Below are 11,597 nucleotides of genomic sequence, written 5' to 3' on the forward strand. Positions count from 1 at the left end.
TGACTTTGGCCCCACCCTCCCTCTCCTCCCCCACCCATCTCTGCCCATTGTTCTCGATGCCACACTGACTCCTCCAGGGCTTCCCACATACTGACCCCTGTACCTGCAACTCTCCTCCCTACTCTTTCACATGGCTGGTTCCTCCACATCCTTCAGGTCAAGTTAAATTGCTGCATCTGTAGAGGACACCTTCATTGTATCTATCTCACAATGGAAGTACATTTATATACTTATTGTCTGTGTCCCTAGATGCATTAGCAGCTTTTGACCACCCATAACAGAAAATCCAACTCCATTGGCTTAAAGAAGAAGGAAGTTGTGTAGGGGTAGGACTGTTTTTGAGGTTGGTTAATTCAATGATGCTCTCTCGGCTCTAGGTTCTTCCCCTCTTGCTGCTCTGCCACCCTTGCTGCTGGCTCTATCCTCAGGTTGGTTAGCAGGATAAATGCAGCAATTCCAGGGATCATAGTCCGACCTCATATCAGACAAGCAGGGTTTTCCCATCGTTATGCGTCTTAGTTGTCTCTTGCTGTGTAAGAAATTATCACAAAACATCAGTTTAAAACAACCTTTATTATCTCACAGTTTCCGAGGGTTAGAAACCCAGGAGTGGCTTAGCCGGTTGGTCCTGGCAGAGGGTCTCTCAGGAGGTTATTGACAAGCTGTGGGCCAGGCCGAAGTCATCTGAAGGATTAGCTGGGGCTGGAGAACCCGCTTCCACGCTTATTCACGTGGCCATTGGCAGGCGGCTTCGGTCCCTTGATCGGGTTTCTCCACTAGGCTGCCATGATGTACCAACTGCCTTCCTCCAGAGGGAGTGATCCAAGAGTGATAGCCACCAGGACAGAAGCTGCGGTGTCTTTAATGACCAAATCTAGGGTGGGACACCCATCACTTCTGTTGTATTCTGTCAGTCACTAAGCCCAACACTGGTACAGCATGGAAGGGACTACACAGGGTGTGAACGCTAGGAGGCGGGGACACTGAAGGGTCAACTGAGGCTGGCTAACACGAAATCTTTTTTAAAAGTGAGGAAGTCCTAGCTGGTTTAGCTCACTGGATAGAGCGTCAGCCTGCTGACCAAAGGGTCCAGGGTTCGATTCCGGTCAAGGGCAGGTACCTTGGTTGCAGGCTCCTCCCCAGCCCAGGCCCTGGTCAGGGCTTGTGCAGGAGGCAACCAATTGATGTTTCTCTCACATCAATATTTCTCTCTGTCTTTCCCTCTCCCACTCTCCCTAAAAATCAATGGAAAAATATCCTTGGGTGAGGATTAAAAAATAATTTAAAAAAAACAAACCAAATAAATAAAAGTGAGGAAGCCTCTCCTAGAAGCCCAGAAGGCTTTTCTTCCTTTTTCTTTTTTTTGGAAGGCTTTTCTTTATGTCTGTGGCTGGAATTGTGTCACATGCCCATACCTAAACCATCACACACGAGGGCATTGGGACCACCAGTTTTGGCTCATTACAATCATGATTCACCCTGGGGCTAGGGTCCACTGGAGCACAGAGTGGGATCCAGGAGGAAGATGGCCACCTGAACAAAGTCAGGATTCTGTTTGGAATAGGAAGTGGGGATGGGAATGGATGTTGAGTTGGCAACTCAGTGTCCACGACACTCACCTGCTCCCTGAGGAGAGAGGTTACATCTTTTCCTACTACTGTATCCCCAGCATGTAACCCACTGCCTGGGACAGAGCAGATGCAACCATCTTTGTGAATGAATAAATGAATGAATTCATGACGAAAGTGGAAGGCCACTAGGACTACCGTCAGGCAGGAGTAGATATCCACAGGCCCTGGCTCCTTAAGTTCTTCTTAGAACTCGGGAGGTCACCTGCCACCACCCTCACCACCAGCCCCAAGGATAGACAGGACTGGCAGGATTATTCTCACTTTATTTCTGGAGAAGTTTGATCAGATGCAATAACACTGATTCCAGGCGAGGGCAGGGGCATGGGTACCCCTAAAGCAACCAGCATCCTGTGGCCCCATCCCCAAACCTGGGTTCCCCCTCAGTTACAGTTAAATAGAGAGGAAGACCTCCCCAGGGAGTCTTGGGAGGGTCTGCCTCCTGCACCCGCCCCCTCCAGGCAGAGGAGTCTGAGCACAAGCTATTTACAGTATTCACATCCACTGTACCCCACCAAACCAAGGCAAATACTACAGGTGGCCCTTCCCCAAGGAAGGAGGCCAGAGAGGCTGTGAGTGTATGTGTGTGTGGGAGGTTTCCGCGCGTGTGAGCACACAAATGCACTGAGGGGCAGGGCCTGGCTCCAGCCAAAGACAACAGTCTATAAGGTGCTGATTAAAAATAACAGAGGACCCACCCCCCGGGGCCCAGGCCACTTCTGGCTTTGTTCTGTCTCTTTCTTTCCCAGACATCCTGGTAGATGATGCAGAGGAGCCCTCATAGCTGTGCCTGGATCCAAGGCAACCCCTTAAAGGACTTCTGGGGAAAAAACGGGAGGGGAAACAGTCAGGCAAACTATGCCTCCAAGCCAGGCCAGCCGGGGTCGGGGGTGGCACATGGAGTGTGAGAAGGCCTCTGGCAGAGCTGGAACAGAGGGCAAGGCTGGGGAGTCCTGGGAAGGCTGCTGGGAGGGAAGGCTGTGGGCCTGGGAGTCAGGGGTCCCTACCTGTGACCTGTGGGGGCTGGACCACAGCTTTCTTGAGGAAGGTTTCTGCTTCTGCGAAGGGCAGGAGTGCCTCTGGCGTTCGGCCCAGACTCTTTTCACCCGAGGGTCCCTTGGGGGAGAAGCCATTCTCCTGGTGTGCTGGGGGAGGCTGCAGGCCATTCACCAGGGACTCCTTGTTAGGCAGGCTGTGGATGCAGGGACACACTCAGGCACCGCACAGCCTAGAACTGCCCAGGCACCCCCACAGCTCCAGCCGGCCCCCGACTCCTGCCCGGACCCTGGGATTGGGAGCTGGTACCTCCACTGAGGCTCCTGGGGGGCCAGCTCCTCTTTCTGCACAGCCTCCTTCTGTAGCCCTGAGGACCGCGAGTCTTCGGCTTTGACAGGGTCTATCACAGGGAAGGAATGGCCATCAGTTGCTGGCTGGTGAGAGGAGGAGGTATGATGATGGGGTGGTGAAAGGGACAGAGCGAGGGGAATAGGGCCTTTACCTGGGCTACAATTGTTGGTGTTTGCCTCCTTTCTTTCCAGCTTTTGCTGTGAAGAGGAAGAGCAATCAGACTCAAGGTGTATCTGGTCCCACCTGACTGAGGTGCTGAATTCTTCCCTCCCCCAGCCCAGAGCCTGAGCAGCCTGCCTCAGCCTCCTTCCTCCACCCTGAATGCTATTCCCAGCCTCCTCCTCACCCGACCCCCACTCCCTACGCTGCCCTTTGGGGAACCCTGACCTTGGCTTCAGCAGCTTCTGACTTCCGAGTCCTCTTCATGATCTCCTCCAGACGCTGTTTGGAAGCCCCACATCGGTTAGGCCCAAGCGCCGCCCTAATCCTAAACCTCCCACCATCCAGCCCCAGGCCTGGGGTCTCAGGGCCCTTCCAGCTCATACCAGTCCTTTACAGGCCAGGGACCAGAACTCACCCCAATACCCTCGTGTCTTACCCTTTACAAGTCCAAGGGAGCGCCCACTCCCGTAACCCTACCAGTACCATTCATCCAAACAGGGACCCGGCCCAGAAAGGCTCCGCCCCTAGAAGCCCCGCCCCGCCCCCGGAGCCCCGCCCACCGGGGCCAAGGCTCCGGCTCCAATACCTTTTTGCGCTCCTGCCGCTCCTGCTCCTCGCGCTGGAAGTGTTTTTCCCGCTCCAGACGCTGCCGTTCTGCCTCCTCCCGGGACCGGGCTTCGGCCTCCTCTTTCTGCCAAAGACCCCAGTGAGCTTTAAGCAGCTGGACTCCAGCCTTCCTTCCAGACCAGCCCTCGGCCCACCAGCAGGAGGCGCCCGCGCCCAGCCCAGCCCAGCCCTGCCCGCCCACCCGTCTGTCCGGGCACCTGCTTCTGCAGCCGCTCCTGCTCTTCCTGCTCGGCCTGCGCCTTCTCTCGGGCCTCCTGCTCCTCCCGCCTCCGGGCCTCTGCCTCCCTCTCAGCCCGGGCCTCAGCCTCTCGAGCCAGCTGCTCCTCTCGCATTCGCCTGGGGGACAAAGGAAACTCGTGCTCGGTCCCGCGCTTCTTTAGCAGCCTCCATATGGGTCCCCTTCGTCCCCCTCAGTCCCACGGGTGCACGCACTTGTCCCTTTCTGCCTGCAGCCTCCGCTCCTGTTCCTCGCGCTCCCGCTGCTCCCGGGCCTGGCGCCGCTTCTCAGCCAGGAGCCGAGTAGCCTCTTCGCGGTCTGTGGTGCCGGCCATGGGTTTGCTGGGGGTCGCTGGGGGGGCCGGGGCTGGGGGTGAGGTCAGGACAGCAGTATCTGGAGTGGAAACAAGGTCCAGGAGTCAGCTCAGGCACCTCCAGCACCCCTGCATGCCTGCTTCTGGACCTCAGGGTGACCCACCCATTTAACTTCTGCCATCAACTTAGACATGAGCTCTTCTCTAGCCTGTGCCCTGGGGTGACCTGCTGAAGGTCCTATCTTCCAGAACCCAGTCCGCAGTCATCTCTGGGCCCACACCTCTGACCACCTCCCCCACGCAGGGCAAGCTGTCTTTTCTTGCCCTGCCCACCTTTCCGCCTCCTCTCTTCATGCCCACCTGCAGGGGTCTCGGCTGTGGGCTGTTCCTTCTGGGGCTGGGCTGGGGTGGGTGAGGGCACAGGCGAGGGTGCCGGTGAGGCCAGGGCTGCAGGCTCCTTCTCTTCACTGGCCTTGCCCTTGTTCTGGTTCTTGTCCTCGGGTCCTGCCGCACTGGGGTTCTCCTTTGCCTCATCCTTCCTCCGAACCCGCCCCTTGGGTGATGCAGTGGTGCCTCGAGGGGATGGTGGTTTTGGGGGTAGAGCATGGTTGGGCCCTGGGCTGGGGCAGGGAGAGGCAGGCCTGTGCCAGGATGTGGAGGGAGAGGATGGCCGGGCCTTAGATTTGGGACTGAGAGAAAAGGGAAATGTTAAGCCTGGAGGGCACAGAGTCCACACATACATATACACACCCTGGGCATGTCATTCCTCAGGGAACTGTCCCTTCCAGGCTAGGCCAGCACCCCCACCTTATATGCTCTCACATAACCATAGTATTTCCTTTGAAAGTATATATCCCAGTTTACAATTACATGTTCTTTTAAAAATATATATATGTTTTTAGAAAGAGAGAGGAAGGGAGAGAAACATCGATCTGCTGCCTTCTGCACGCCCCCTACTGGAGATCAAGCCCACAACTTGGGCATGTGCCCGGACTGGGAATTGAATGGGGACCTCTTTGTGCATGGGACGCGCTCAACCAACTGAACTTCATCGGCTAGGGCTACACATTCATTTGATTAATGTTGTTTCCCCAATAGTCAGCAAGATTAATAAGAGCAAGAATGAGGCGTGGTTTGGCTCACCAAAGTGTCCCTAGCACCCAGAACAGTACCTGGCAGGTCCATTCATTCACTCAGTAGGTATTTGTTGAGAGCTTACCAGGTGCTAGGCACTGTTCTGGGTGCTAAGGTACTTCGGCGATCAAAACACTCAAAAATAAAAGAAAATCTGCCCTCACGGAGTTTTCATTCTAGAGGCGGGTGCCCAACAAATATTGATGAATGAATGAATAAATGAATGGCCTGGTGACATGCAGGCTGTGCCCACCTGAGTTCAGAAGCCGCGCCAGCAGAGAGGCGTGGGCGTGGAGAGGCAGGCAGTGACTGACGCTTCTTGAGGCTGCGCTCCCGGGCCAGGGCACTCTTTTCCTTCTCATTTTCCCGCTCCTTGTCCTTCTTCTCCTTTTTCTGCACCTAGTGAGGAAGGGGATGGAGAGTGGGAGGCAGGGAACAGAAGTCAGTGGTGCCCACAGTCCCAAGCTGGGCTCCCTGTGCCCACCTGCACGGCTACTTACCGGTGAGGACTGGGGCCTGCGGTGGACCGGGGTGGGGCTGCCCATCGAGCTGGGCTTGCGGCGCTCCCCACGCTCCCCGGAGGAGGGGGTGCAGCGGTGCATGCTGCTGCGGGGGGCGCTGCATGGTGGCATCAGGGGACTGGCAGAGGCCGAGCGCGGGCACACCGGCACGGCTGCAGAAGGATGAGTGCGGTTGGGATGTGGCCCACACGTGAGGCTGGCCACTGCCCGGCCCCTCATGGGGGCTCTCCCAGGGCCGCTGCCCCTACCCTGGTCTCGGCCATTGCGGGGCAGTGTGACTGCACTGCGACTCCGTGCCAGGAAGGAGAGGGTGGGCGTCATGAGACGGTCCACAATGCTGCTCTCCCAGGCGCTCAGCTGCAGGCTTCGATCTAGGGGGAGAATGCCAGGAAGAGCTGGTTACCGCAGGGGAGCCGCAGGGAACAAACAAAAGCAAAAGGGGGTGGCCAGGTACCATCCCATGGCAAGCCCAAGGAGTCTCCCCAGGAGGGCTCTATCCTGATCACCCCTGGCCACACTTCTCGCCCTCAGGTCTGACCCCCACTGCAGACCAAGGCAACAAGACACTTTCCAGGGCAAAGTGCCGTATAGCATGATGAGGGTCCGCTCCTACCACTCCCCGCAGATGGAAGGGCTCTGAACTGTGAGTATAGCAAGAAGCTGCCAGTAAGGGTCCACTGTAGGGCCCTTTCCCTCCTGCCATCAGAGGGCTGGGGGGGCATGACCCCAAGGATTTGGGACAGTAAGGGTCCTTGTGCTCCTCTGACTCAGGAGAGTCCTAACTTTTACGCATCCCATGACAGGGTGAGGCTGCTAGGGGGCCTGGCTGCCCTGGGCCACCCTCCTCTGTCCCCTCAGCTGCTGAGTTATTTTTAAGTCTCAGTCAGGTGGGTTTGGTACAACAGCTGATTTGGTTGCTAGGCAACAGAGCAACCAAATAAAAGCTGGAGAAACTTATAAATAGCTCCTACCATGGCCCTTCACATGTGAGCACCAGGGCAGTGAGAAGCAGGGGCCATGCCACCCTGGTTGGCCACAGCTCTGGAGCCAGCCACGACCATGGCTGGGGTTCTAAGATAGAGAGGGCAAGATTGCATGGACTCTCTAGGGTGGAGCCAGAAAAAGGGGCTCCCTCCACACACATAGCACCCAGGCTAGTCTGGTACTTGGGGGCAAGGCCACCTGCCTAAGGCTGGCCTAGGCCAGCTGGCTGTGGTTGGAGATGCGGCTGCCTGCCCGTTCCCACCCCCACCCCCACCTGCTCTCGAGGCCCCTGCCAGGCTCTCTGCCTGCTCTCTGCCCTTTGTCTCTGTTCTCCTCCCTGCAGGGCACATCTCTGTCCTCAGGGTCCAGACCCAAATGCCGGCTCCCCCGAGGGGCACAGAACCCCAGGAGGGGTAGAGTGGGGATGGAGACCTAGAGCATGTGAGGACTCTGGGGACCTCGGGTTCTTGCTGAGCTCTGGAGGCTTGTTGGGAGCTACAAGGGACTCTGGAGGGAGCAGGGCTGGGCCTTCTCTTACTTCTACTGGGGGAGTTCCAGAGCGTGGCAGAGGACTTTGAGAGCCGCTTGTTGATTATAGAGTCCACATGTTTGGGCAGGTTTACTGCCGACACAGAGCACCTGCTCCCACCTAGAGGGGAAAAGACACGGCATTAGGGCCGGGCCACACAGGAGCCGGGGCACACTGAGGCCTTCCATGCAGGATGCTCCGCGGGCAGGTGGGAAAGGGAGGAGTGGGCAGGCTAGGAAGAGGAGGAGGAGGCAGACTTGGCTCTGGGAGGAGGGTTGGGGTAGGTGATCAGGGACAACCTGTATTGGGGGAGCCGACGGAGAAGGAACAGAGGGAGGAGATGGAGTAAAACTAGAGAAACTACAGCCTTCCTGGCCCAGAAGCCATTCCCTAGGGCTGGGCGCTGCAAGCTCTCCCCCACAGCCACCCAGCGCCGCACTTGCTGACACTGCCCAGCCAAGGCGCTCTGGCCACAACACCCACGCGCTGGGACGATGCAGAGACGTTCCTAAACAGAGGAACCCACAGTCACAGTCATTTGCACAAATCCACATATTCATACAGACACAAAGGACATGCAGGCACAGGCATATAGAGTGATAGGCACTTCTGCATGCACACGTGTGTGCAGACATGCACAGTTACAGAAACACAAACACTGAGAGATAGCATGTCAGACCCAGATGCACACAGGCACGAACACATCGAAGCAACTTAATTATGGTATTTGTAACAGCTAACATTTGTTGGATGCTTACCATGTACCAGGCACTGTGCTGGGCACCACACACATGTTACCTCACTTGATCCTCCCCAACATCTACCTACAACCTCGGAGGCAAGTAGTATTGTTATCCCCATTTTACAGACGAAGAAAGTGAGACATCGAGAAGTTAGAGGTCACACCACAAGAGCCAGAGCTGGGGTCCTAACCCAATTCTGTCTGACTTGGGAGTCCTCACCAAGGTCCACAAGGCCACAAACACACCAAGGCAAACATATTAAGACACACAATGCCCAGATCCATGAGCACATACACCGAAAGATACACAGCTGGAAACACTGAACCTTGCCATTACATAAAGATATGCAAACATGCCAGCAAAGAATCAGACCAAAATCCATGATGGCCCTAATTGAAGGAAACTCAAGAGACAAAAATCTACCCTCCAAGACATGTACATAAGGGGTGGGAGGGTGGGGGGGCGCGAGACAGTTTTCTTTAAATATCCCGTGTCTACAGGGCATTAGAGTCCTCTTTTACATATCATCAACTAATAATAATTGTCAGGAGCAAAGAAGGCTAAACCTAAAATGACAGGTTTGATGAGCAAACCAAATGAAGAGAATCCATCTCTGACTGGATAGTGCAGGTCCTTGAGAAGGGACAATTTGGTCCACAGACCATTCCAGAAGCCACAAGTCACACGAAGCAAGGCATACCTGCTGCAGGGAGCTGCCAGTCCTTGCACTGCAGCTGCTCCCTTCCCCTACGCGCCTCAGGTCCCAGCCTCGCCCACCCACCCACCCACCAGCCCCTCCAGCCCACTCACTGGTCTTACGTCCCGGGGAGCTGTGATGCAGGGCCCCTGCCCAGGACCAGCGCTGCTGCCGGATTTCAGCCCATGTTTTCTTCACTGACCGCTGGATGGCTGCTTCATAGCGCTCCTGGTGAGGAGGGCGAGAAGAGGGAAGTCTGGGTTCAAAATCCTTCATCGTACCTGGGAGAAAGAGCCCTCTCGCTCCTGGGACAGTGCCCTTCCCCAGAAGTTTTCTCTGACTCATTGCAGGTAACCAAGGTTACGGAATCCTTGGTATGATTAAGGACCATCTGCAGCAGATCCCTTGTTCTTGGGGAGCTTTTCACTGTTCTTGAGTCATTTCCTGAGCGTATGAGCTGTTTCTCCGAGCACAGGGTGGGACTCTCCCTGCTGGGGCTCCCAGGTGGGGTCATGTCCCCTTGGCACTGCGGGTCCTGACCTTGAGGCAATGTTTTCCTTTCAGCCTGAGGCCGATGGGCAGAGCCAGGCCACGCTTTCCTTTCATTTCCTCACTGATGCTCAAGCCAAGGCTCTCCTCACCTGTGGAGCTCAGCACACTCACCCAGACTCCTCTCTGCATGCAAACACCCACACACAGGGCGTGCGCGAGCGTGCACACACACACACACACACACACACACACACACACATATACACACACATACTGTCTGACAGCACACAGTTACAGGTGCCCACCTTGGCAAGTACTGACCTGACCATGTCTGCAGTTGCACAGATGGCCAGATATCAAACCCACAGAGACCCAATGAGAGGTGTGAACACAGATATAACCATGTAGACAGAGGTGACGCAGAGGCGCAAACACAGATGTGTGTACACTGGGCCAGTGTACAGATGTGTGCGCACATGGGTACGCAGGGCCACGCCCGGAAGTCAACATAAACGCACCTTGTTTTTCTCCAGCTTCTGCCGCTGCCGCTCCTCCAGAGCTGCTCGGCGCTGCTCGGCTTTGAGCCTCTGCTCCTCCAGCCGCCGCCGGCGCTCCTGCAGCTGCTTCTCCCGCAGGGCCTTGGCCTTCTCCTCCTTCTCCAGCCACACTGCCTTCTTGGCCGCTGTGGGAAAGGGGCCCCAAGGGGTGTGAGGGATTCTGCAGAGGGAGGACCTTCCCTGTTACCCGGCCCTGCTGGGTCTTTCTCCTGCCTGCTTGGTGGGGAGGTGCCTCTGCGCTCAGACTCCCCCTCAAAGTAAAAGGTTTCCTGCTGACGGGCTCAGGCCTTAGAATGGGAGGCCTAGTTCTCCCCCACTGGCCTCACAGTCACTTGGCACTGAGAACAATTGAGTTCTTTAGAGCCAGCCCCCTGTCTGACTTTGGGGCCTGTTGGACTGATTTCTGTGGGCTGTGATTAAAAGCATGAGCCTCTGGTCTGAATCGTGGGTACTCCATGAGCTATGTGACGTCAGCAAATGATTTCATCTCTCTGAGCCTCAGTTTCCTCATCCGCAAAATGGGTTAAGAGCATCAGCTGGGATAATGCGGGTACTGCTCTCAGCACAGTCCACATAATTAAGTGTCCAGAAGTGTTCATGTTAATAGGGCATTAATGATGATGATGATGATGTTGAGGAAGATGATGATGTTTCCTGAACACTCACCCAGGTACTTGGCCCGCTCTTCTCGCCGCTCCTTTGCCAGTTTGTGTCTCTCTCCTGCCTTCTTCGCATCTTAGTAGAGGGAACAAGAATAGATTTAGGTCAAGTGACTCTTCCAAAGGATAGTCAGCCTCGGGGACCCTCCCCCTTAGGACCTCACCCCATCCCTTTCCCATCTCCTCCTGGGCAGAGATTCCCTCTGGTGGTGTCAATAGGGCTGGGACCCTGAGCTAAGGGGTCTGGGCCAGGACTAGGGACATCACACACACCTTGCTTGGCAGAAGGGCTGTCAGAGGCTGGCCCTGTCGTTGGAGATGGCTGGCTGCTCCTCCGAGGAGGCCTGGAATCCCGTGGGCCTGTGGCTGGTGGGGTGGGTCCCCTGGTCTTCGCTTCTGAGAAAGGGGACTCTTCCTGCTGAGGGGCTGGTCTAGGCCCTACTGGCCCTGGGGGGCTCTCTGGTTCCAGTGGGAGCTGCTTAGAGTTAGTGGCATTCTTCATGGCGGGAGGGGTGTCTGGGGGAGTGTCGGGCACCAGGGCTGACATCGGTGGTGGCGGCGGCGGCGGAGAGGGATCACCTTCTGGAGAAGGTCTTGGCTCTGGGGGCGTCCTGGCTGCCATCGCTGGAACCAACACAAGAGAGGAGAGTCAGACAGTACATCTGCACCATCAGTTCAATTCGAAGCTCTTTCCTTGCCCAACTGACTTGTTCATTCATTCACCCAACATGTTCATTGAGTTCCTTCTATGTACCAGGCACTGTTCCAGACACTAATGATATAATGGTGAGAAAATAGCCATGGTCCCACCCTCGGGCAGGGCAGACAAAGAGCCAGGCAGTTACAGTAGGAATAAGTACTCTGTCGGGGGTAACATAGCAGAGATGGTTAACCTACATTTGGGGGTTTTCTGAAGAAGTAACAATGAAGCTGAGCTCTGAAGAATGAGCTAGAGTTGGCAAAATCAGGAGGAGAGGGTTCTGGCAA

The 11,597-nt window shown here is 56.0% G+C and overlaps 1 protein-coding gene across 6 annotated transcripts; it reads right to left on the reverse strand.

Moving 5' to 3' along the window:
• Nucleotides 1–554: 554 nt before the first annotated feature.
• Nucleotides 555–11,255, reverse strand: MAP7D1 (MAP7 domain containing 1). Of its 6 annotated transcripts, none has more exons than XM_023758481.1 (16): nt 10,884–11,255; nt 10,618–10,686; nt 9,913–10,076; nt 9,025–9,130; nt 6,198–6,320; nt 5,929–6,101; nt 5,682–5,827; nt 4,655–4,983; nt 4,197–4,374; nt 3,962–4,100; nt 3,724–3,828; nt 3,363–3,416; nt 3,127–3,172; nt 2,934–3,024; nt 2,636–2,820; nt 555–874 (listed from the first exon to the last, which is right to left on the reverse strand). In XM_023758481.1, the coding sequence occupies exons 1-16, from the start codon at nt 11,230–11,232 to the stop codon at nt 777–779; spliced, it is 2,355 nt and encodes a 784-aa protein (XP_023614249.1). In that variant the 5' UTR covers nt 11,233–11,255; the 3' UTR covers nt 555–776. The 6 variants fall into 6 exon arrangements, with proteins under 6 accessions (XP_023614249.1, XP_023614245.1, XP_023614244.1 ...); XM_023758477.1 differs by adding an exon at nt 7,472–7,582 and having other exon boundaries at nt 5,929–6,320; XM_023758476.1 differs by adding an exon at nt 7,472–7,582 and having other exon boundaries at nt 5,929–6,320; nt 9,016–9,130.
• Nucleotides 11,256–11,597: the final 342 nt, after the last annotated feature.

The sequence above is a fragment of the Myotis lucifugus genome, unplaced genomic scaffold, assembly GCF_000147115.1.
Source record: "Myotis lucifugus unplaced genomic scaffold, Myoluc2.0 scaffold_131, whole genome shotgun sequence".
Taxonomy (NCBI): Eukaryota; Metazoa; Chordata; class Mammalia; order Chiroptera; family Vespertilionidae; genus Myotis; species Myotis lucifugus.